Here is a 26,992-nt window from a genome sequence, read left to right as displayed (position 1 = left end):
ACAACAACAAAAAGGAGGAGGATAGAGGGAAGAGGGAGAGGGCGAGGAAGAGGAAAAGAAGGAGGAGGAGGAAGAAGAAACCACCACAATAAACTTAGCTAAATCACTTGCAGTTATGTCTGAAAAACCATGAAGCACTGAGGTAGCACTAGAGAACTAGAAAAAAAATAAGCGAAGTGCCCATCTTCAAAATTGTGTGTTCTGAGTAAATGCTGCCCAGTAAGGCTGACTCAGATGCCTAATAAAACAATAGACAAACATGAGTTTAACTGGCTCACAAAGCATGACAATATGGTGACTGCTTTATTTATTTTAAATATGCTCTCAAAGTTGGACTTTAAGAAAAAAATTATTAACTTTTAAAAAAAATGCATGGCAAAGACTACAGCAGCTATAGGAAGGTTTTAATATTAGTCTTTGGCTTTTACAGAAGCATTTAAGAAAATTTAATACAATATTTACTCTAAACTTTATTTCCAGTCAGGGAGTTATTTCCACACTATAACAAATATAATATATGGTAAAAAATTGCAAAGAGTTAAAAACATTAACTAGAGCATAACATAAATAACAACAAATCAAGAAGTATCAATGAAGCCTTACTTAGAATCATCACTAATGTTTGAAAAAAAAAAGAGGCAAATAAATATTTGTGGATGATGACATGTGCTAAACACAACTTTGGGTAGATGAATATTAAAGTAATAGCAGATCTAGAAGAATAAAGACTATGAGGTAAACTGAGCCTCCTGAGGGGAACCACGTGCAGACACTAGCTTAAACACTCCACCACTGTTTTATACTTTCTTTCTCACAGGAATTCCACACATGTATGCACCCATCCCAGAGAGTTTAGGATCCTTCCTGAGCTCTAGCAGCTAGGTACTGGCGGGAGCTGAACTTGAACCCAGGTCCCTCTCATTCTAAAGTTCACCTGCTTTCCACTGCACCATCACAACCGCATAGTTCTACCAGGTAAAAAAATTTGGACTACAGACATTCAAGAAGGGAAATAATGCAGATGGAAATAATAGAGTCAAAAAGAAAAGGCACACAAAGAAAACAATACTAGAGGCTTCAGAATCTGACAGCCACAGAAAAGTCTACATGCTCAGAAATGTCTGTTCTTTCCTCCCTCTTTTGATGTCTCTTTAGCTCTGACATGAAATTTGGGAGGGCTTCATTTCCAGAAAACCAGTGGCAAAGAGAGGTAAAGGCAGAGAATTCAACATTTATAATGCTGGCTAAAAAGCCAGGAAGGCACTGCATCATGTTTAAATACACAACTAGAGAGAAGCTTTGCTCACCACCACCAACAAAAAAGCCAACAGCAACAAAAACCACAAGTAATGGGAAAAAAATGCAGCTACATGTAAAGAAATTAAAAATGATACAAGGAAAGCAAGACTGGAATTACACATAAATATACTGACCCAAACCAGAAGGCCATGCAATGTTCTCCAGGCTTATGAGAATTAGTTCAAGAACTATTTAGAATGTAGGCCCTTTAATTGGTTGGATGGTTGGTTGGTTGGTTGGTTGGTTGGTTGGTTTTGGGTTTTGCTACAAACAGCAAATAACACTTAGACAATTACTAAATGTGAAACGCTATGTTCTGCAGTTTTGAATTCTACCATCACGCCACCAAAATACACACTATAGAACTACATGATGCAGTTATCAAGCATGATACTGGACACCCTGAGGACTTTTCCTCACCATACAAATCTCTTTACTGGAAGCAGAAGTTTAGAAAGTTACCACTCAGGCTTCCAGCTTACCACTTTACGTGTATCACAGAAGACAACTGGTAAGATTCCTGCAGCATCTGATGTCCTGCTGGACATCAGCTGGACTGACGCCAATGAACTCCAATTTTAACCCACTGTAGCAAAACGGTGCCAGAGCCCCAAACTGAGAAGAAAATGGCAGCCAATTTCAAAAACTGCTGATAGTGGCAAATGTATCAAAAACCATTTGTCTTTATTCTAAAAGCCGCATCTAATTACAGCAGATTTCTAAATTCAGTCACAAATCACTATACATACCAAGTAACATCTGTGAAAAACAACACACATAAGCCCAGCACTCGATGTGAAAAAGAGTGTCAACACGAAGCTGTTAGGAGTAATATGTTTCCTAAGAACCAGACAAACAAGACAAATTCCTCATGAATTATAATATTTTCTTTCCAGAATATTCTGGGCAAATGATGGATAAGCTCTATTCATCATTTCAATCTAATTGCCTTTACCACAGTATAATCACCCTCAAAAACTGAGGGTCCTAAGTGACTGTGTCCTCTGTTCTCATGATCTATAACCAAGAAGGTAAAGGTATATTTCTTTCCATGCATTCTATTTTGTGTTTTCAAGTTATGAAAAAAGCAGGTGCACAATATATGTACCACAAAAGCCCAAAGCTAAGAGGCAGTCTATTTGAGAAATGGGAATAAAATTAAGCTTAAGTCTTCCAAATGAGCCAGAACTTACCTGTGTGATTTTTTGATGGTTGAACCTAGGCAGATACTGGATGCTATAAGAGACAAAAATTGGAATAAAGCCTTACCTTCTCCTAACAAACCTACGGTTCTCCATCACCGAATCTAAGGTATTAAAAAGCAAAGACCACATGCAAGAGTCCTGCCCTTGTTGAAAAGTGAGAGTGTTTCTCTTCAATATTGCTTTCTTGCTATTCTTTGTGTTCCAACTTCTTACTGCTGTCAGAGACTGAAGACCCTGGAGTGAACCAGCCTGCCTGACAATCCTGTTTCATACAGTACAAAGAGCTTCTTCATAGGCCTTTATGTATAATATTCCAAGGCTGCTTATGGATGGCATCATGCCACTGCCCACCAGTAGACAGAAAAAAACATCAGGTAGATTTTTGATGATCTATCAATAAAAGATGACCATCAAGTTAAGAAAAGGCATCCATTCTTTCAAGATTAGAATGCTGTTATCCCTAGAAGAAAAGCTTGGAAGAAATGTCAAAACTGTTCTAAGTCTGCAGCTCTTTCCAGGGATGCTTGCAGAGAACAATTAGTACAAGAATGTGACTGCCTAAGCTTCCCCACGATACCCAGGTTAATAACTCTCTACATTCTCTTATTAAAATTACAGAAATCCCTTGGATCTGTGATGATGCTCTCAGCAAGTATGACTCTGACGCCTGGTCACAGTTCTAATTTGAGACAATACCTCTTATAGTACAGTACACCCTGTTCCACACAACCCCAGCACCCAGGGGACCAACCACCCCAGAGCAGGGCCTACATATAAAGAGCCATGGATCCACTCCAGCTCAAAGACATGTTAGGTTTGGCTTGCAGTAGTTTGGTTTTGTTTTAAATGAACTAGTTTCCAGTATTTAAAAAACAAACAAAGGGCTGGAGAGATGGCTCAGAGGTTAAGAGCACTAGCTACTCTTCCAAAGGTCCTGAGTTCAATTCCCAGCAACCACATGGTGGCTCGTCAGTACCTATAAAGAGACCTGGCACTTTCTTCATGCATGCTTTCAGATAATGTATACATAATAAATAAATCTTTTAAAAAAACAACAACAAACAAAAACCCCTACCATTTCTGATTTCTCTTGACAACAGGAGGCTCCTAGCCCCGCTGGCCCACTGGAGCATGGAATGATCAACTAGACCATGCTCACCACTCTGCCACCTGTTAGCTGGGTTCCAGTCATCCTGTCACTACACTGCATTGTGCCTGCCCTTACTGTCCTTCTTCACATTATCTGCCTACAGGCCTGAGAGTCTCTGGCTGTAAAAACCCTGTTCAAATGTGAAGCTATCCAAGATAGCACAGCTCCAAACGAGATCAGTGAGCAGATGGATGAAGAGGAAGAAAGGAAGAAAAGAGTCTGGAAGAAGGAAGACTGGGAGGAATGAGTAGGGAAAGAAGGAAGTAGGGGAACGAGTGATAAAAAGGACTGGAGGAGAAAAGGAAAGAGGGAGAGAAGGGTTAAGCAGAGGAGCAGAGTACAACTTAAAAGCCATAAATCAATGAATGCGAAACAATGCAATGAACAACTGTGCTGACGTAACACTGGAGGTCCTTAGAGATAATCTTGATTACAAGAAATGGCTCCAAAGCTTGAGGAGCCAGGGAATCAAACCAGATGGGCAGAGAGGTAGAAGGTGGAGCTTCTTTAAAAAGAAGACTATGTAGTATTACTCAAACACGCAGACTGATGAAGTGATGGAATGAGCTGACTCCAAACCAGACTGCAGGGAGACTGGAGCTGTATTTGACCAGGTGATATCCCTGACTCATCCGCTTCTTTGTGTACTTACTTTAACTTTGATCAGAGCTCTCGACCACTGAGGGTCCCTTCAAAGAGGACAGAAGACACATTGTTTCAATGGAGCATCTTACAAAACTAGCCTGAAGGTTAGAAGAGGTCTTGTCATGCTTAAGAATTAGCAGGCTCCCCTCTGCTTTATTTATGAGCACATCAATCTGAGGGGAGACATAGTGAGTTTGAAAGAGAGAAGGAAAAGTCATGAAAAGAGAAAAGGCAGAATAAAAACAAGGAGGAAGTTTGTTGGAGAGCAGTTGAAAACATAAGCTACCGGCCACTGCTGAGCCCATCCCCAAATTCCCCTGCCCTAATTGACCTCACAACAGTAGTTCTGAGCCCCCTCACTTGATCAGTGACTACTTCCAGTAAGCCTTCTCTGGGCTTCAAGCTCCTGAAATTGCTTACCTGAGGTTTCTGAAAAGGGTTCCGCCTGGAAGACTCAAAGGAAGGATAAATTGACCGGCTGGATGTCCGCTGGGCAGGATCTTGGCACACGAATCCTAAATGGGGAATGAGTAGTTTTAAGAGCCATCCTTTTCTAAGAAATCAGTCTGTTTGGTTTGGTTCAAGCACCTTTAGACTCATCCCAGAGAGGACAATGCTGACTGAGGAGCTAAATGTAACCCTGATTGAAAGAGATGTGAAATTCTGATGAGTCTCAAAACAAATGAGCAAATCATCTTTTTGAACACAGAGCTGTTTATAAACACTTGTTTGTTGATATATATGTATTTTTTGGTAGCTTTCTGGATGGTGACTAGGGGGGAAAATGCTTTTTACCAGAAGAATATAATAGCAAGTGTGTTATGTCATGTTACAACCTACTGGGAATACAGAAGACAGCCTATTGCTAGTTTCTGCAATAGGCTTTATAACTGATAATCTACAGCTTAAGAAACCGAATTTCCACTGGTTTCACTTCCTTCCTCAAAAGAACTAGATTCTCAACAAAAAAAAAAAAAGAGAGAGAGAGCAAGGGAGTAGCTAAGCTTTACAACATCTACTGGTATGAATGTTCACATCAAATGCATTTCATTGTGTATTTTCCGGGGGAAATTTTTTTAATTCTTTATTAATTACACTTTATTCACTTTGATTCCCCCCCTGTGGTTCCCTCCCTCCTCCTGTCCCAATCCCTTCCTTCCTCCCCCCTCTGCATAAATGCCCCTCTCCAAGTCCACTGATAGGGGAGGTCTTCTTTTCTTTCCTTCTGATCCTAGTCAATTACATGTCATCGGGACTGTCCGCATTGTCTTCTTCTGTGGCCTGGTAAGGCTGCTGCCCCCTCAGGGGGAGGTGATTTTTAAACAGAATAATAAATCCGCATCATACCCGCCTGACTACCCATCTCCATTCAAAGTTCTAGCTTATCTACTTAAGACGGGATTCCTTCCTTGGGCTGCTTTGGCTATGATACTGCAGAGCGGCCATGTTGAAACCATCAGAGACTGTGTAGGAGAAACACAGCTGGTCTCCTTTGTAACAGGGCTTCTTCAGCGGCTTTCACTTTCCTAGCTCAGAGGAAAATATACTCTCTGCAGATCTTTGCTTAATTCTCTGCCTCAGCTCATAATTCTCATGCCCCAGGTCTCAGCCTTAGTTGTGGTTCAGCCCCAGGACAGGATGGAGCCAGGGGGAGTAAAAACATATAAACACTTCCCTGAAAATATAATTTTTTAGTACAAAACATTCAGCATGGCTTAGGAACTGCCAGTTGGCAGCACCTACGGAGCCTGGCAGATGGAAGTGCTGGTTAATTTTCTTTGAGAGCCCAGCTCAGAATGCAGTGCTACTCACCTACAACAGTGAACATATCTGAGATCATACTGGCTTTAATCTTGAGGTCCAGAGGGGCATCACTGACAGAACAGAGAAAGAAAAGAGCAATTGAACTTTGTGGCTTAAGAGAAGAGCTGCCTCCTCACAGGTCCCACTACAGCAAAGTTTCCAGAGAGCAGACAAGGGACATACAGGACATCAAACCCACAGGAAAGGAGCGAGGAATCTGGGTGGAAAATAAGAGAAATACAAGCCTTGTGCTAAACCTGTCCTCTCTAAGGCAGGCCTGGTACCAACGCACTGACTCCCTGACATGGAATCACTGACTCCAGATCTTGTGCAATTCAAGTTTTGAGGAAGCCAGGGCTATTGCTTCATTGTCACTGTGGGGTTCCGAGGCTCACACTGTCAGTACACTTGTAATTTTATGAGGGCCCTTCATTCAAGTTACGTCTCAGTGCTTCATCACACACACAAGACATTCTGGCCACTGCGGTAATTTTCGGAAGTCTTCATTTTCTGTGCACATTCAGCCTCCTTAGGCTTGCAGGCTTATAAATAGGGCAAAAAGATCCAAGCAAGCCCTACCAGACAGGGAAACAGGAACCCATGTGGACACTGACAGAGTGTGGAGAGGACCAGAGTGGAGTTTACGTTTTCCTCCAGGAACCACACTCCTCCTGCTGCTGCCCACCGTGTCCCTCTGAGATGTTTAGCGTCAGCTCCCGTCCTTCGGTGGGCATCAAGTAAGTGGCGGACTTGACAAAGTGCAACGCTAACAATGAAGCACTGCCCAGCTGCACACCTCGTACCTGAGGTGAGCCGAATCCCCACTGCACCAAGTAGTCAACATGTCTTTATTTGAGGACTTGGCTTTCTGCCAGTCTCTCTCATCCTTAACAGCTCGGCAGCTGGGTGGTCTTTGGCAGAAACCTCTAGGGCCTTCTGTTTAAAAAAGCGCATAGCTAATAGAAATTCTGTTGCTGCAGATGCAAGCAGGGTCTTCTTTGGTATTTAAAAAAGTATACTTCTTCCCTTCTACATCACAGATTTTTTTTTTTAAATCTTAGATTGTTGAAAGTTTTAGATATTAACCTTAGGTGGACAACAGGCCACAGAGCTGAGCAAAAAGACTGCTCTCCAGAGCCTCAGCCCAGTTTTACACCACCATAGTAGAGGTAGACTCCTCTGGGCAAAGGCAGCACATACCTGAGGGTATTTCTGTAGCTGAACTCCTACAAAGCTGGAGGGAGAGGCTGGGAGAGGCTAAGAAGGATAAAATCTGTGAACAGAGTCTGACTCCAGCAAGATGCTCTGCTGGGGGATGGCCATGGACTCAGAGGTAAAGTCTACATCTTCTCCAAGAATAATTTACTTAGTAGCGAAAAACTGAAGACCTTGGCTTGGATGAAGAAGTAGCCGTTGCTGATGTTGGTTTTAATTTGGTCTGCTCAGACTGTTTTAACTTCAAAGCTACAGAGTGAGTGCAGGTCAGTGGACAGAAATTCTGAGATGCTGGCAGTATATTCAGAGATAATAAAGAAATTAAGTACTTGAAATTATTTTCTCATTCATGTTCTCTGATGAGTAGTATAGTTTGTTCATACTCTGAAGTTTGGAATGGCTGTCAGAATATTTTCTCAAGACTATTGCTCTTTCCAATGTAATGAAGTAACTTGTTCATGCTTTTTGTTTCAAATGGTCTAGTAATGCAAATAAGATGAAATAATATAGTCTTATCTTAGCATTTAAAAAATGTTAAAAATCAAAATAAGAATTATCCTTGAAAAGCCAAATAAATGACAAACATGTATTGCAAACTGTCTGGGAAGTTAGGGGTCCTGACTCCCATGGAGTTTTAATGACAGACCATAAACCATCTAATTTTTAAAAGTCTAGTCACCACTGTGGAAAAGAAAAGTCTTTTGCCACAAAAGAAATAACAGCCCCCTCTAAAAAATAAAACATATCTTAGTGTCATGTACAAGTTTGTCTTTTTTTTTGTTGTTGACAGAACTGACTTACCAGGCCAAAGAAGGAGAGAGATTCACTTCCAACAACCATGGCTTCAGAGTATTATCTATGAGCACATCAAAGCCATACAGTTCTGGAAATACAACACAACATGCAAGATCATTTTCCACGAGAAGATCACATGAAGTCATTCCACTCCCATCAGAGGCCTAGACACTCACTGAGCAAAGAACTTGAAGTTCTGGAAAAGCTAGTGTCCTTCAAAGGAAAAGACCAAGAACCCAGCTATTGCTCTTGCTGACTTCTACACAGTTGAGACTTAACACACATGACCCCATAAAAGTGAGGGGAGGAATGACGCCCCAACACCTGTCACCAGAGCCACGCTGGGCTTGCTCTGCGTTGGCCTCCTCTACCACCTCCCGCCAGCCACACTATAAAAACTGAAACATCCATGGAAGGCACAGCACCAGGATCCTTCTATCTCCTTCTCTTAACTCTTAAGATATTGCTTCTGCAACCCAGCTCAAACACATCCAAATATAAAGCATACATCTTTACTCCCTTCTCCTACAGTTTCAATTTCCCTTTAAAGGCAGAAAGTAAAGCATTCAGACTGATCCAGAGGACATAGGCAAATGGTGAAAAGGTGCCTTGAACCACCGGTATTATTAAAAAAAAAAGGGGGGGGTGGGGGGGCAAAGATCAACTCTCCATGGATTCTGAATTCTTTTGATTTTCTTCCTCTTTCTTTTCAGCTATGGAAAGAAGCAAAGTAATGCCCAAAATGTATCTCTTCTCCTAGAATCCCTACTTTTAATTTAAAGTTTCAGGGATGGGAGGCTAACATGGAGCCCTTTGAATACAGCTGCTGAGATCCTCACACACAGATGTAACAGTGGCACACAGTCCTTGGTACTCACATTCCAGACACACAGATGCTCAGAAGTTCCACTCATTCCTGTCATCATACCAAGTGTCACTCAAACAAACCCTCACTTGCATCTCTTCTCCAAGAGAAAAACTGCTACCTCAGAGCTCACACACAGAGAAAACAGCAGGTGTTTTCTAGAAATTCACCCTGACACAAATTTCCCTGTTTCAAGAGGATTTTTTTTCACTCTTTAGTCTTAAAAAAAAAAAAAAAAAAAAAACTAGAAACACATATTCTAGAACACAGAAATCTAAAGCTATAATGCAGCACCAAAAAACCTAGGACAGGATCCAAAGACCTGACAGCCAGTCTGACTCCATCCTGTCACTTGAGTCTAAGATACCTCCTTCAGGCTCCCTTACTCTTTTCAATAGTCACTAACTGGATATTCAGACAGGCTACGGCCTATTTCTACTGTACAGGTCAAACAAATATGCGCACCCTTTTTTGTTTTCTTGAGACAGGCCTTGAGTAACCCAAGCCAACCTCTAACTCATAATCCTCCTGCCTTAGCTCGCAGGTGCTGAGATTACAGGCATACCATCACACTCAGCTAGACTTGAATATTCTAGTGTTTTTATGAAGATGTCAGCTTCCATAGGATTCCACTTAATTTGTAAAACCAATTAAAAACCAATAAAAGTTTGGGGCTGCATACATTTCCATGTAACTATATAAACCTTACTCTAAGAAGTAAAAAAAAAAAAAAAGAAACACCTTCAACTGGCTCCCTTTGGTAACAAATTCAGGATTTTACAGGCACCACATCTTCTCAATATCTTGCCTAGTCTTCAACAACACTAATCCTCTCCTTAATCTAAGAAAAATACTTTGTCATAAAGCTCTAAATAAGGCGTTTCAAAGGAAAAACCTGGGCAGTTAAGTTGGCATAAATCTATAGTCACAGCATTTGGGAGGCTGAGGTAGAAAGATCATGAGTTGAATGTGAATTTGGACTACATATCAAGATAACAGAAAAAAGAAGGAAGGAGGGAAGGATGGAGAAAGAAAAGGACAAAGAACGTGAATAAAGAGAAGAAAAGAAGGGAGGGAGAAAGGAAGGAAGAGAGGGAGGAGGGAAGGAAGAGGGAGGGGAAAATGTACAATCTACAAGTCCTACAGCATTATATAAGATACAATATCTGACATAAGAAAATATTCCCCTCAGTTTTTAAGAGCAGAAGCATAGAATTCAACTATTTCATAAAGTAATATCTAACAACAGCATGAAGAACACAATGACAATTATGACTGATGCACATACAGAACGTAGAAAAAACCAGCCACAAAGGAAGACTAATGTGATGGATCAACAATCAATGACAGCCACTATGCAAACACTCTACATTGAGTTTTAAGCAATCATACTTAACATTTCACTGCATCAGACACAAATTCCAAGAGTTCACAATGGACTAAAGGTCTGAAAAACAATATTCTGGGAAAAGAAAAACACGTCTTAAAGTGAGAAAATCATGTTCACAGCACTAAACTAACTTTTACCCCGTGATAAAAGCCACCTGGAAAACACCAACTATGGAGTGCGACAAGCTCTACAGTCAACCAGGCCTCAATCTAACCACACTTAACTCAGGCTTGAGCCAACAACTACGTGAGAGTGGGAGGAGCAATGCCTGTTGCTAAGTTGCAATATGGCAACAGTGTGCCAGGTCCAACTCACCTTAGTAAGGTCAGGCTCAGTGGTGGGGAGTGGGGTGAAAAGATAACTTGGGTATCAGATCAAACTCTTGAAACAACCAAGACATTGATGGCCTTCATCTCTTTAATCCAACCAATTATTTCTATTCCCTCGTGAGGCATGATTTAGAGATGATGAGATGGACAAGTCTTAAAGACACAGATTGATGAATCCTGGAAGTGGTTACATCCATGTACCCACACTAGGAAAACATACAACACTTCCATCGGCCAGAAAGTTCCCTCCAGCCTCTTCCTGGTAGATAGCTCATTCCTGCCTCATCTTTGACAACCGTCACTTAATTCTACCACCACCAATTTATTCTACCTACTCTAGAATTTCATATAAATGGGTACCATACAGTATATACTCATTTAAGTCCTGCTTCTTATATTATATTTACCATGTACATCAGTAATTCCTTTTAATGTAGACGTATAGAGGTATAACGTATATTACAAAATTCACCCCTTTTAAAGTGAATCTTGCAAAGTATAGAGCTGTTTAAACCCAACCTCAATCATGATACAGAAAAATCATACCATAGATGCACACTTGTGCCTCTCTGTGATCAATTCTCACCTTCCTCATCTTCCAACCACTACCAATGGGATTTTTGTTTACTTTTTTTCTTTTCAATAAAGTCAATGAAATGTGTATAGTCTATAGTCTTCTTAAGAGTAGTTTCTTTCATGCAGTATTTCAATAAAGTCAAGTCAATGAAATGTGTATAGTCTATAGTCTTCTTAAGAGTAGTTTCTTTCATGCAGTGTTGTTTTCTGAAACTTACCTATGCTGTTACATGTATCGAAAGTGTAGTTCATTCCTTTTAACTCCAAAGTAGTTGGTAGTCCATAATATGGACATACCACAATTATCCATGTAATAGTTGGTGGGTATTTTGGCTGTTTCCAATTTGGGGCCATCACGAATACAATCAATATTTGTGAGTAGAAATTGTGTGGACAGAAAGTTTCATTTCTCCTAAGGAAACACCTGCAAGTGGAACCCCTGATCACATGGTAGCCATTTACTACTCCATCTAGCTCTTACTTCCTGACCCATTTCCCTAGCTGTCAAGAAGAGGGAAAAGTGAGCTTCTGTCTAGGAGGAAAAGAAAAAAAGCCAGATCCTGTACTAATTAATATTCTATAGTCTGCATATCATATTCCTTCTATTAGGGTGTATTTCCCTGGCTCCTCTAGGCAAACTGGTGGTGACACGTGGATAGTCCAAGAGCATTATGGTCGTTCTACTACATGAACCGTCCTTTAGCACTTCATATCTGTACCCTTCTCAGGAAGGCAGGGGCCACATCTCATTCATCATTTTGGATCAAACAAACTAGTGTGTTTACCAACACACTAGCATAAGTCATTTTGAAAGCGAGAACCTCAATATAGAAAATGTCCCCTCAGAGCTGGAGAGATGGCTCAGAGGTTACAAGCACTGGCTGTTGTTCCAAAGGTCCTGAGTTCAATCCCTAGCAACCACATGGTGGTTGACAACCATCACATAATGAGATCTGGTGCCCTTTTCTGGTATGCAGGCATATATGCAGACAGAATATCATATAAAATAATAAATAAATCTTAAAAAAAAGAATAAAGAAAAGAAAAAAATGTCCCCTCAAAAGACTGGTCTGTTGGCATGCCAGTGGTGTATTTTCTTTACTGACAATTGATGTAAGGGTAGTGGCACCTGGGCAGGTAGGCAGGCTGGGCAGGACAACAGGAACAAGCCAGTAAGTAATGTTCCTTCACGGCTTCTGCTTCAGTTCTTGATCTGACCACCTTAAATGTTGGGATGTGGAGGTATAAGGTAAATGAACACTTTCTTTCCCGGGTTGCTTTTGGTAATGATATTTATCACAGCAATAGAAACCTAAGGCAGAAATAATCTACTCCAGAAGTAAAACATTTAGGGCATGTATTAACGGGGGGGGGGGGGGGGGAGGAGTAGTTCAGTTAAAATGCTTGCCAAGAGTTTGAGTTCAGACCCCCAGAACACACATAAAAAGATGGGAATGGCAGCCAGCACCTTGAGCCCTGTACTGGAGAGGCAGAGATGGAAGGGTATCTGGGGCTTTCCAGCCAGCTAAGGCAGTGAACTCCAGGTTCAGCGAAAGACCTTGTTCAAAAATTATAATAATATGGTGCTGGAGAGATGGCTCAGAGGTTATAAGTACGGGCTGCTCTTCCAAAGGTCCTGAGTTCAATTCCCAGCAACCACATGATGGCTCACAACCATCTACAACAAGATCTGGTGCCCTCTTCTGGCGTGCAGGCATACATGAAGGCAGAACACTGTATATGTAACAAAGAAATAAATCTTAAAAAAAATTATAACAAAAGGCAAAGTAGACAGCAACTAAGGAAGGCACAAGACACTGACATCTGGGTTTTGCACACATGTGTACACACATAAACACAAATGGACACACATACACACAAATAATTAGGATACCCCCCATGAGGTAGGATTGTGTATAAGTAAAAAAATGAACAACTGCTCTCTACTGGCCTACCTACACAGGCATGACAAAGCTATCAGTCACAATAAAAATAACAAGAATTCATTTTTTTTTAAGAAAGAAAATAAATTTATTTAGTTTACTGCAAAGAGAAGAGCTGGCATAACAGTGACAGAAGAACCACCTGCCAAAAATAAACAGAAATGTCTCGTTAAGAAAAACTTATTAAAGACACATTCAGGGAAAACTCTGATAAAAGATGACTTCTGAAAGTGGGGTGGGGGCAGAATAAGCGGAAAAAACCGTCTCACGAAGACCTAAGAGATCACTGAACACACCACACCACTGGCATTGGAGACAATGTACTAAGCCCTCCCAGAAATCAGAACCCAGCTGAAGCTACAGTCCAGGCAATGGGAAGTGCTGGCACTGGGCCGTGCCCACTGTCACCGAAATCCTTTCTGTAATGGAAATGCTTTTTACCTCAGCATGGGACTTGAGTTTAAAAGCAAAACTAAAGTATTTATAATGGGTCCAAAGAGAATTCTGGGAAAAAGTAGAGCAAGATCACACAGGAAAATGACCTGAGTTAAGCAGAAAGAGCCCAGTGCTGACTTTTTACCTCTGCCCTGAAATCACTCTGGCATCTAACTACTGCCTATTATGGTAGGTCCAAAAGGACTATCTAGAACTGAGCACTGTAGTCTCGGCAGAAATACTGTTCTTTTCCAAGCCTGCTAGAAAAGATGATGTCATTGTTCCTGAGATCTAGTTACAGGAGAGCACAGGAGAATCTAGGATGTGAGGCACGCCAAAAGGAGTGGACTCATCAGAGTTGTCTTTATGTGGGTGGAGAAAGGGCTAGATATCTGGCCTCAAACTTGGCCTGGCCATTTATTAGCCACAGGACCCAAGACAACTTCTTTAAGCTTGCGGACTCTTTCCCTTGTCATAAACCAAGGGTTTATGACATATGGTTAGTAGTAAGTACCAACAACACTGCTGAAGAAAAACAATAGCCTCTTAGCACCTAAGTCCCTTCTACCATAAATGTCCCTCCCCATCTATACTGGAGCAAGGGATAAACTCAAGAGGGGCTTACCTTGAAAACTGCCCCTGCCTTCCATTCTTTTACTGTTGGTGAGGAGATTTGCATAATGGAGAAAGCATGCTACCTTCTTCCATTCCTCTGACAATCATTTATGGACACCTTCCTTTTAAAGAACATGGCCTTACCCTGGAAAATGGTCAAGAGCAGAGGTAACAGAAAACTAGACCAGATTTCACTCAAGAGAGGTGTCCTGAGCATACTTGTTTCTCGGCAGGCATGACATTGGTCCCTGGTCAAAACAAGACTAAGCTAGTCAGTTCAGTGTCTGGTCCACATGATCCCACACTGGAGAGGATGAGGATCAGGGCCCATCGCTTCAGCCATTCTCACAAACAAAAGATTAAACCACTGTCAGCAGCAACATCTTTGAAAGACAGCTAACATCCTGTTGGTTTTGGCTGTTTTTCTTCAAATGGTCAAAAAAAAGTTGTTCTCATAGTCAGTAATTTCACAGTGCCAATTTCCTTAGCATATTTAAAGAGTTGTCATTGAAGCATATTAGTTCACATTGTCCCACATTTTCACAATCTTGGAAATTAGTACAATTTGACTGTTAGAAACATGTTTTATTAGGAGAGGCATCCAAAAATCATATAATTGAAGTCCTATGATCAAGATGGGAGATTGCCAAGACTCATCCTCTGAGGCCCCTGTTTTTCAGGCTGAGTCTCTTTCATCCAAGTTCTTTCACTCACTAGCTCTAGAACCTGAGACAACAGCTACTTTATCAGGGTCTCTATTTCTATATCGTGACAAATCACTCAGTAAGGCCCTTCTGGGTATACGAGTTTATAAAATAGCATCAAATGGCTAAGTTTCAGACTGCCCATCACAGTTGATATATAGGTAGTAATAACACAGTTCAGGCACATGAACAGAGCAGCATCCTAGGGCAAATTGATTTTGAGGAGACAAACTGTTGACAGTAACGCACTGCTGTGACATTAATCTCTGCTCAGTACACAGCCAGAACTGGAAAAGAGTCACATGTGTAAATAAAGCACTGACTGGGAGTGCTGAAGGGACCTGGAAACAGTTCAGGTGGTAAAGTGGGGAGAAATCACAGGACAGAGACTCCAATAACAGAATGCTCCTGGCAGTAGTCTGTAAGTGGGAGGCCATTAATTACCACCAAAAGCATATAGGGAACCCCATCTCTACATTCTTCGTTTCCCCTAAAAGTATGAATGCTCGTTTGAGCCAAAACTTCCAGGAAGCTCTCAATTCCTGTTTACTGTGACACACATACAAAGCTTACTCCTTATTACACAAACCCCAGGGGAGAATAAGAGTCAGACAGAGAGGCAAAGAGACCCACACAAACACACTCAAATATACAAAATCGTATCTCACGGGGGGGAGGGGCGGTTAATGAAGCACACAGAATCCCAGGGCTGACAGGAAGTGGAATCAGAACCACAAAAGCCAAAGAGACAGTCAACAACTTAAAAAACTCCAGATGCCCTGAGTTTATTGGAGCAGGACCCAGGCAGGGAAGGGAGATGAGACCCTGGCTGATGGGCCTTGGGATACGTCCCTGAGTCAGGGAGAGCTGCTGCCCTTTCACAATGAGTTCTGAGAACCCATTCCTAAGCTTCCAACAAGCAATCAGGTGACAGAGTGAGACAAGAAAAAAAAAAACAAAAACAAACAGAAAAGCCTTCAGAATTAGCTACTTAGAACAAAACTGTTTTTTTTTTTTGTTTTTTTTTGTTTTTGTTTTTGTTTTTGTTTTTTAATATCAAGGGCCATGAGAAATCTACCAACATAGGCAAACAGAAACAGAAAGGAAACATATTTAATCTTGAAAGGTTTCAACAATAGGAGTCCCATTCAGTTAGCTCCCACCCCCATCCTCAAAAAGACTTCGACAATTCTATGAGTTGCAGGCCTTACCAAATCAGAAACTTTACTGCCAGGAATGAAATGAAAGAAGCAATGAAAACAAGCACCAAGCATTCATTCAACAAACATTTCCCAACATTCTCTGTGAGCAAAAGCTGCTGCTGTGCATCAGAGGGACAAAGCCAATAGTGACACTGTGATGGCCACCATCAAGGAGCTTCCACTCCATTGAAGAGACTCACACATAAATGATGCCAGAGGACGTACAGGAGACCCTGCAGAGACCTCAGCACAGTGCTGGAGCTACAGGGTGGGAGTCTAGCCCTCACCAGGAGGGTTAGGAAGAAGACCAGCAGAGAAGTGATGCTTGGCTTTACCTGGAAGGATGTCAGTGACCTACTAAGTAGAGTAACATGAGAAAAGTGGAGGTAGCTCAGCCACAAGCCACATTCAACACACACAAAGGCGAAGGGTTAGAAAAGGTCCCCAGAGCTCTGATTTGACATATACATTATGAAATGGGAAGGCGGATACAATGACTATGAAGAATTCAAGAGGATGAACTCAGATGCTTCGGGGAAAGCGTCTACGCATACAACAGGAAGAGTATCATAAAGCAGCACAGAATAGCATGTGGTGTGATACGACAGAGCCCTGTGCTTAGCAATGCCTTAGAGAAGCAGCAGAGGGGAGTGAGTCTAAAAGGAGTGACAGAATGCAAGGTTCTCCAGGTAGACACAGAACCTGTGGACACTGGTGCACCTCCCTTCCACGGGATCTGCTTTTAAAAAGACACCGCAGCCTTTTCTTTTATTCTGTAATTCTAAATCCTGATTTATCTGCATCTTCTATTCGGTCTCAACAGTTCCCTACTTAAGCATCAGTCAAATACACGCTACTATAATCCATTAAATCGAGAATTAGAGTGTCTAATTACAAAATTAATAAAAATAATTTTTATTAAGTACAGCTTAAGGGCCAGACATGGTGCCAAGCGCTTTTTTTTTTTTTCTTGCATCGCCTTACTGGATCTTCACAGTCCTCTTAGGAGGGAGATACCATCATGCCTGTCATTTAAAGTCTAGAAAATGAGAATTAGGATAACGTCCTGAAAAACATCCAACCAGAAAGAGGTGCAAAAGGGGTTTCAAAATCAGTCTGTATAAGCTCTATGAACCATGTTCTTTATTTCCCTACTCTCCAGCCCCTAAGTAAGATGCGCCACTTCTGTCCTTACTGTGTGTATCACTCCATGCCATGCTATAACAATAACACTGTTACAGCAATGCTGTATCAGTAACACTGTGGGTTGTTTTGTTTTGTTTTGTTTTTAACAACATTCGACATGTGCCCAAAGCCGACCTGGCCTTAGAGACACTCATGCTGGCAATTAGTACTAAGTTCCTATCCATGGAGAAAGCAGATGCACACAGCAATGTTGGTTTGACAGACGCAGCTAGTGGGTCAGGAGATCACAGGCTTTTTGATCCGGGTTGTGAACTGCTCGTTACACTCTCTCTGTACAGTTAAGATAGAAAGTGAAGGAGAAGAGAGGAGGAGGAGGAGGGGGGAAACAAGCAGGAGAAAGGAGGAGGGGGAGAACCCACTAGGAAGAAGAATAAAACAAAAAGGAGGAGTCATCGGAAAATGGGAGAAAGCACACCCTGGTACAGCCAGAGCTTCTTGGATCTGTTCCCAGTCTGGCTGCCAGAGAGAGTTCTGGAATATATTTGTTAGAGCTGGATTCCTGTACAGCCTACTGCAGACTTTTTCTGAGTGTACTCTGACAGAGAGACCTATCCTTCAGCTTCAATCCCTGTCCCCCACACAGAAAGTGAGTTACTCCTCCAGAGATTCCAATGAAAATTTACCACTGGCCTCTTGGTAGGATTTGCTGTGAGCTTAAGAAAGCAAAGCCAGGATGTGCCCCTGACTCTTATAGAATCACTAAGCCCCACTATGCAAGGTTCCCAAGACCCTCCTCACAAAACCCAGGCATCTGGGAGCTCCTTACCAAAACAACTGCTGCGGTGTGGAACAAAGGTTTTACAGGCAGTGGCGATAGCTAGTTCAGCAGAGATTATTGTCTTAATGATCAGGTCTTCCACATGGGCCATCAATGCTGCAAAAACAATCTTTTGTAATGAAAACAGAAACACTACAAAGCACACATTAGCAGGAGCAGATTCCAGGCCACAGTGCAATTATAAAAGCATGTGTGCTCATTCAAAGAGCATCTAAATGGTGTCCTTCAGAATAGGTGCTACAGGGCCACCATGCCATGCGTAGACAGACATGGGTGCAGACGGCCCGTGACAGAAGGCACAGACTGCAGAATGAGCCTTCTCTTCCTTCTCCCTCTCCTAGCACCCCTACCCTGAGCACAAACAGAGTCTGCTTGCACACTGCTTCCCAAGCTGCTAAAGGCTCACCAAGCGATCTTTTTTCTCTCCAAGCCCCGTACTCAAATTCTACTCTACATTCTCCAACTCGTCAACAAGAATGAGTGAGTTCAACAGAGAAAGTTTTGAGCTCAGAGGTAATATAGATAGGCAATGTGGTTTATACAATATCACAGTATCTTAGCGGTACAACATTCAAGAAAGACAAATTCACTGAGGACTAAAGAGAAAAGTGATACTTTCCAAACCAGAAACAAGAACAGGAATTTGGGGTGTGGTGGGGTTGTGGGAGGTCTGTTCTCCACTGTAAACCATAGAAAAAAAGAACGAGAACAGTCACCCACAAGGCTTCTCAGCGTCATCATCAGGAGGCCCGGGTGAGAAACAATAGTATAATAACAGTACAAAAGGCTGGAGAGATGGCTCCGAGCTTAAGAGCACTTGCTGCTTTTGCAGGGTGCCTGCATTTGGTTCCCAGCACCCATGTAGAGCTGTTCACAACCTCCTGTAATTCCAGCTCCAGAGGATCTGAGACCTTCTTCTGGCCTCTACAAGTACCTGCATGGATACACACAGAGTCTACCTCTCTCTTCCTCTCTCTCTCTCTCTCTCTCTCTCTCTCACACACACACACACACACACACAAAACGTAAATAATAGAAAAAAAATTTAAGTAGAATCTAAAAGGAAAAGGTCTGATACTCACCAGTTGTATCCTTGCCTTCTTGTTTCAGGTACCTAAGCATGGCACTCATGCTCCACTTGTTCCCATAATCTTCTACTTCTGGATCATCACAACTAAAAAGAAAGAAATTGAGGCTACATACGCCAAAAGGCCTGCCTTTCTCTGTGCTGTGGGTATTTTAGAAAAACATTCACTTTGTGGATTTCGACCTGGTTTCCTTGGTTCTTCTGTAAGACATCCTTTCTATAATTTCTTACGAGGAAAGGCAAATGCAGAGAGTTTGCTTTTATGAAGAGGGTAATGAAGGGAGCTAATTCTTCCACACCAAGAATGAGGGAAGAAAGGCAGGAAAACATGAGCGAGTTTAAGAATGGTTATAGTAAATAACAATGGCACCTAACACATCTAGTCTTTGGGACGAGTGTTATGTGAGGCCAGCAAACAACCTCAAATACCATTCAGACCAGAACTGAGCTGGGATAGGTTAATAAGCTAACTTACTATTGACTTTTAAGGAGCTAACCACACAGACTTGCTTTGACACACTGAGCAAGCCTCCTGCCTCTGGTTGTTTCAGCTATTTTTCCAAACTTCTCAAGTACTACTGATGACACAAGGCACTGGATTGACAGCAAGAGCCCTTAGGCATCCCATTGCCACAAAAATGGTGAATGGAGTAGGCTCCCACGAATGTCATACTGCAACCAGGAATTGTGCTTTGCCACTTACTTCCAGTTCTTAACACCCCCTCCAGTTATATATCACTGCTCATCTAACGTGAGGAACATGGCAGCTCTAAGCAATTCAAATGCTGCTCATAGTTCACTCAATGAAACCTCTTTCCCTTCAGCAACTATCCAACACTTCCAGATTCTTTCTTCCTTCCTTGAGCCTGGTGGGAACTTATTTTTAGTGTGAATAGAAAGTGACTGTTTGGGTTTCTTTTCTATTTTTCCACTTTCTGGCAAAATTATCAGGATGAAAGAAAACAGAGCAAAAACAACATTTCCACACAGCTGGACTGGTGCTGCTTCCCTTAGTTCTTCTGTGAGATGGCCACATTCCTTTCTTTAGGTTTTTTCCGTTTTGTTTTTTTAATTTTATTTTAATCACAGGTCATTCACTTGTATCCCAGCTGTAGCCTCCTCCTTCTTTCCTTCCCAATCCCACCCTCCCTCCCTCATCTCCTCCCTCCCTTTTCCATGTCCACTGATAGGGGAGGTCCTTATCAGGTATCTTCAGGACTGGCTGCAGTGTCCTTATCTGTGGCCTAGCAAGGCTGCTCCTCCCTCAGGGGAGGAGGGGAGATCAATGAGCCAGTTACTGAGTTCATGTCAGAAATAATCCTTGTCCCCCATACTAGGGAACCAACTTGGATACTGATTTGGTCCTCTACAAGGACCAAATATATCAGGGCCCAGGGGTCTTCTATGAGACTTTTTCTCCAACAAAGAACCATGCATGGATATAACCTAAAACCCCTGCTCAGATGTAGCCCATGCTTTTTTGTTTTTTGTTTTTTTTTTTTGTTTTCTTTTTTGGTTTGTTTTTATTTTTTATTTTTTTGATCATAGTAGTGTGTTTTAGGAAACTGAAGAAGATATATCAAAGCAAAGAAGAAACACCTAAAAATTGACTATCCCAATCTTACGCTTTGTAGTTTCAGGACTTGTCTTTTTCTCCTTCCTCAGCAGAAATAACAAGCTTTAGCTAGTAGACTGGTTGAATCGGGTGTCTAATGCATGAACTGTCTCAATGTACTTTTCCATCAAACGATACAGAGTAAAGATGCACACTGATTAACTGATTTAGTACATACATCCTTTAGGTTAAATTCACAGAAATGGAATTGGATTGCTACCAAAGGATACAAATAATTTTGAGCTTTAGATATAATTTCCAAGCTGAAATTCTACCCCTAAATCAAGTAGGGAAGGCAAAGGCATACTTTGATAGAACAAGGTGACCTTCTGTCCAGGTATACCATGGAGAAGCAGCAGCAACAGCAGCAATGCCTTACAACTGATACTTGAGGGGCTGGAGCTGGCTCAGTGGTTAAGAGAACTCACACTCTTCCAGAGGACCTGTTATCAATTCTCAAGACCCTTACAGTAACTCCAGTTCCAGAGAATCTGCTACCCTCTTCTGGCAGCCAGGAACACCAGGCACACACATGGTACACACAGAACTAAAACACCCATTTACATACACTAATTTTTTAAAGGTGACTTTCCAGTATCACCTACGTATCCCTAACTCTGTGCCCCGGTCCAGCAGGTTAACTTTCCATGTCTCCACCACTCGCATCTGAGGCTGACTTCTAGCCCAGGCCCAGACAGTACCTCACATAGTCTCCACTCTTCTTATTCACACTGTAGTTTGTCAGGTGCATAAACTGGTTCCGAATGTTCTTGGATCCTTGATCATATCGCACAGTTGCAAACCTGACAGGAAGAACACAGGTTAAATGCCAGGAACAGTTTCAGAGTAACTGAAAATTGCAGAAATGGCAATAACATGGAGAATATTATCATCTTACACGGAGTGAGTGACAATATTATCTAATGAATATTGATCTCTGCTAAGCAACAACTGTTGTGAGAAGTGTTTTCTACACATTGTCACACATAATTCAATCCTAAAAGCAACTAGGAAGTAGATCCTTATTACAGCTAAATTTTAAATAGATATAAAACTAAGTATGACCCATAAAGAGTGAATAACTTGGCCAAGTATGGTGAAAAACACCTTTAATCCCAGCACACAGGAGGCAACAATCTGCCTAGTCTACATAGCGAGTTCCAGGTTAGGTTAGGCAGGGCTGCAGTGAGACCCTGTTTCAAAAAAAAAATAAAAATTCATGGCTTAACCACTCTTAGATGCTGCTTCTCTTATATCTTCTATAAATAGGAAGGATGAAAATTCAAAATACAGTAATTCACAAGCTGGGAAACTATAGGTAGGAAGCTAGAGCTATAAAGCTTCAAGGAACACCTACTTAGGGTCCACACAGTGACTGGAACAACAATCTACAAGAGAAAGGAAGAAGGAAAAATGGTTCAGCACAGTGACGTGCAGACCTGAACACAGTCAGAGAGGGACAGCACTTATTCAAAATGGCTCAGGAAGGACCATAAAGCACTGATGAGAGGAAACACAGCACAGCTACTGCTCAGCACAGAAGACCTTCTGAATTTGGAATGAGAGGGAAAGACAGAAGGATTTCACATGGAGCCCACAGCAAATAGGGTAGCAGCCTGATGTGCTGGACTACTGTCAGGAGAAGACCAAAGCATAAAACAATGCACCTCTGCAGGCAGCAAGCAGGGAAAGAGAAAACTGCCCAGCAGTGCTCGGCACAAAAAAGGCCTCTCAAGACAATGGTGACAGAGAACACCAAGCCCTGCTACTCACTGCTAGTGCCGTATCACCCGGCCTGTAAGTATTTTCCCAAAACACATATCCAAGCGTGTGAAAAAAACCTAGAAGGCCACAAGTTTATTTTCATATGATTTACAAATGGTTTACATATGCTTACCCAGACTCTGAAGTCAATATGATTTTTACCGCATTAAAGGTCAGCATTTAAAATTTTTCCTCTTCTCTATTTCTTTTTACCCATCCAACCATCTCCACTCCCTAATTCCCTGTACCAGAAATATACAAGAGCCAAAGAAAAAAACAAACCCAAGAAACTAAAATAAACAAACATGAGGCCAGGAAAACGGATGTGGATAATGAGAAAATTTTGACCAGGCATGTATGGCTAAGGAGAGCTTGACAAGCAGTGTGTCTATGCTTGAGAAAGACCTCAAAGCTTCCAGAAGCTTCTACAAGTTACCCTTTAACGCTTCATCATCACGTGGTGGCAAATGAACTTTGCCTTTACATCCCAGTCTTCATATGGTGCATGATTCTCAGAGCAGGTGGAAGAGTGACACTCTGATTTCTCTCTGAATGACCAGGCAAGATCCAAGACTGCCTAACTCCAACTGACAGTAACTCATGGTGACATATCACTTGTCATCATCTCCCTCAAGTATCATTTGTGAGGGAAAGAACGTTCTAGTCAGGGAAGGTGTCTCTTCTTGTCTAACTCTGCATACTTGACTCAACCTGGTCAACATGAAAAGCCTAAGGAAGCACACAGAGAGCTGACTGGGGTTCCATGTGTTTGCATGCCACAAGCTTTTCAAGAAGGGTGGACTTCTACAAATCATTTTTCTTCTTCCTCATCTACCTTTCACCAGAGCATCTGATTCTAAAACCCAGCATGCACAGTATTATGGATGTCACAGAATAGGCTTCTACAGGGTCTAGGAAACAAAATAAAAGAATCGAGGGTGAAGAGAGGTGTCATAGCAAGTGTTCCTGACAGGGCAAAAGCACTGACTCTGCTGTCCCTCAGCACAAAGAACAATGCAAGGAGAGCATATAGGGTGAAGACCAAATTTAGTCAGATCTTAAAGCTCTCATGAAATCTGTATTAAACAGCCACATTTACTTCTGATCATCATTGTCTTCTTACTGACTAGACAGTAAGTCACACAAATCTCAGACCTAGTCTACCAGTCCAGTTCTAATGATCTGGTTAACCTACAAAGGTTTGGTGGTTTTGCTTTTAACTTAACTAGCTAACTTCTTGCAGCCCCATGGAAGACAGTATATGTGCTGAGAAGCAAGGCCTGGGAAGTACAGGGGGTTATCTAGGCAGAACAATTGCCCATGGCGTTATATCCACAGAATGGAGAGCACCTGAGCTGGGAGTAGCCCAATAAGGCCAAGAGATTGGCTACAAACATGAGAACTGAGTAAATAAGTAATTGTGTTAAAGCCCAGTGTTGGTGTCACACACCTTTAATCCCAACACTTGGGAGGCAGAGGCATGTGAATCTCTGAATTTGAAGCCAGCCTGGTCTATACAGTGAGTTCCATGACAACCAGAGCTACACAGAGAATCTCTGTCTCAAAAAAAACAGAGTAAAATAAGATAATGGGAGACAGCTTTTTCTTTGTTGGAATAGAAAGATAAAAATCTGTAAAAAAAAAAAAAAAACAACAAAAGCCATTTTATATTTTGAATTTTCAAGTAGAATTATAAATGCTAATATAATCCCATTTCCTTATAAACAGATATAGAATGAATGTGGACATACATATGAAAACAGGGAAACATATACATGCTTCCTAGGTCTCTCTATTGCAAGCCCCAGAGGAGCAAGTGTCCAAACCTTCAATTCTGAGTGCAATTCCCATTACCAAGTAACCCATGCTCCTTGGAAATATGGCTGATTCCTGGGCTGGGTCAGAACAAGATGAGCCTGAAACATTTCATACTCAAAGAATGATGGAGGCATATTAAAAGGATACAAAAACTAGGGTGAAGGGGCTCCCATTGGCCCAACCGGGACAAACAGAGCATGAAGATAAAAAGAGTATAATAAAGAGTCCTTAAAAAATATATATATAAATCTTCAGTCTGCAGTAATAAACAAGTGAATATATAATATAAAAAACTTTTCCTTGAAGTAAAATGCCAAACTGTATAACTAAAAGGATGACAGGAATAAAAAATTATCATCTGGCAGTCATTGCTGTATAACTCACTCAAGCAAAAAAGCATCAATAGATATGAAAGATATTGGTAAAAATGAGATAAGGAATAGGGTTTACATGGTTTCCAACTACCTCCTCATAATTCTTGGTAATCACAGAGGGAAGAAGTCACTTTACAGTGGAGGACTCTTGCAGGTAATACTGCTAGTCAAACACTAAACAATTAGCACATTCCATCAAATATACTGAAATGAGAATTTATCATCACTTCTGTGGGACTTTGACCCCAAATGAATAACCAAAGTTTAATCATGAGAAAATACAGACAAACTGAAGGACAATTTGCAAAACTGCCTGTCATTTTCCAAAGTGCTGAGGTCATGAATCCACAGAAATACTGAGGAGCTGCTCCAGAATGCTGGAGTCTGAGGAGACCTGACAACAAAATGCCATCCGTGATTGGGTCCTTTGGTTAAAATGAATGTTAACAGGACAATCTGGCAGTTAATGGAGCCTCTGGATAGATTAAAGGGTGGCTCTTCACACTCCTCAGATAGCTTTTTCACAAGTGCAAAATTCAAAGTCTTACAGGAAATTAGTAAGCTTCTTGTGAAGTTTAGAACAACAGAAGACCTGGTCACTTCACTTTTGGTGACTTGGGAGCACTGAACAGCTCCAAGAAAAGCTACTTTCCTACTCTCAGTGTTCCCTGGGAAGCTTTGTGACCTTTTTATTAGATCAGGGGCTCTCAACCTTCCTAATACTGCGACCCTTTCATACAGTTCATGTTGTGGTGATCCCTGACCATAAAATTATTTCTGGTGCTACTTCCTAATTGTAATTTTGCTACTGTTATGAATCATAATATAAATATCTGATATGTGGCCCTGCGAAAGGGTTGATCAACCCCAAAGGGGTTGTAACCCACAGGTTGAAAACCAATATAATACTAGACCTTCACATACTATCATGCTTCATCCTACTGAGCCCTGAAAGTTTCAATACAATTTCTCTACTAATAAGCTAGAAGAATCAAGTATTTCCTAGGTAACTCAGCTAAAAGTCACACGATGAACTAAGTCCTGAACCTCTCTACTAAGGAGATCAAGATTTAAGAGTTGACCTTCAATGGAGTTTCACGGTGTATAAACACACTCCAGAGCAGGCCCCATGCCCAGCGCACGGCCAATACAAAATGATCTCAATGGTATTTTTGGAAGTTTACATGCTTCATTTGGAGTTTTTTTTTTTTTTACTGGTCTTACATATAATGGCTTCCAATTTTGTGTTTTTATGGGCTTGGTGTGTGTCTCTCATGCTCTTTCTTTGTTGTTATTGTTGTTATTTAACACTAGTCATTTATTTATTTGCTTGTTTGTTTTCTGAAGATAAAGAAAGAAAGAGTGGAGTTGGATCAGTGGGGAGGTAGGAAAGAGATAAAGGAGGGAAAGCAGTGATCAGAAATTTACAATGTGAAAAAATTATTTTCAATTAAAAACAAAAGTGAGTGCTATTCAAAAAGAGAGAAAGTAAGGATGTACACTGGGACCTCAAAACGGCTCAACAGAAAAAGGCGCTTGTCACCATACCTAAAGATCTGAATGAGATTTCTAAGACCGTCACGGAAGGAAGAGAGCCAATTCCCACACTTGTCCTCTGACTTCCACGTGTTCATTGTGCATAGAAACAGACAGATAGATGATGGATTTTTTTAATTAAGATTTTAAAAAGCAGGCAAGCTCACACCTTTAATCCCAGCACTTGGGAGGCAGAGGCAGGCAGATCTCTCAGTCTAAGGCCAGCCTGGTCTACAGAGTGAGTTCCAGGACAGCCAGGGCTACATAGAGAAACCCTGTCTCGAGAAAACAAAAACAAGAAAAAAAAAATTAAAAAGCCCACACAACAGAATCTTATAGCCTTGACATTTATGCCGATAAAAAAGAAATGAAGATCTTCTTTTGCAGATAATTTAAACTTTGAACTCTTTATTTTACAGTTCACTGATAGTGAAAGAACTATATGCCCATTTTTGAATCAACCTGAAAACAAATATAGATTATCTCTATTTTGAAAATGAAGTCCTAAGAAGAACACTTTCTGTTTGCTGATGTTTCTCACTTGGAAGCAGGACAGCAGCCACAACTTCTCTGCATCGCAAGTGTGTGATGTGAAGAAAAGGCTCCCATGGTCAGACATACAACAGGCTTCCATTCACAAGTT

General features: G+C 41.4%; 1 protein-coding gene across 9 annotated transcripts in view; it reads right to left on the bottom strand.

The window, feature by feature from the left end:
• Ttll5 (tubulin tyrosine ligase like 5) overlaps positions 1 to 26,992 on the bottom strand; it is a 248,791-nt gene that overhangs the window by 179,206 nt on the left and 42,593 nt on the right. For all 9 annotated transcript variants that reach the window (XM_060387889.1, XM_060387885.1, XM_060387882.1 and 6 more), the window contains exons 10-15: positions 21,559 to 21,660; positions 19,238 to 19,329; positions 18,144 to 18,251; positions 8,119 to 8,200; positions 6,112 to 6,173; positions 4,720 to 4,814 (exon numbers count right to left, since the gene is read on the bottom strand). In XM_060387889.1, the coding sequence (XP_060243872.1) occupies positions 4,720 to 4,814; positions 6,112 to 6,173; positions 8,119 to 8,200; positions 18,144 to 18,251; positions 19,238 to 19,329; positions 21,559 to 21,660 (541 nt within the window). The remainder of the gene's footprint in view (positions 1 to 4,719; positions 4,815 to 6,111; positions 6,174 to 8,118; positions 8,201 to 18,143; positions 18,252 to 19,237; positions 19,330 to 21,558; positions 21,661 to 26,992) is intronic.

This window comes from Meriones unguiculatus, chromosome 7 (genome assembly GCF_030254825.1).
Source record: "Meriones unguiculatus strain TT.TT164.6M chromosome 7, Bangor_MerUng_6.1, whole genome shotgun sequence".
NCBI lineage: Eukaryota > Metazoa > Chordata > Mammalia > Rodentia > Muridae > Meriones > Meriones unguiculatus.
Note: the sequence above shows the minus strand (reverse complement) of the source record. Positions and strands in the feature narration are given on the sequence as shown.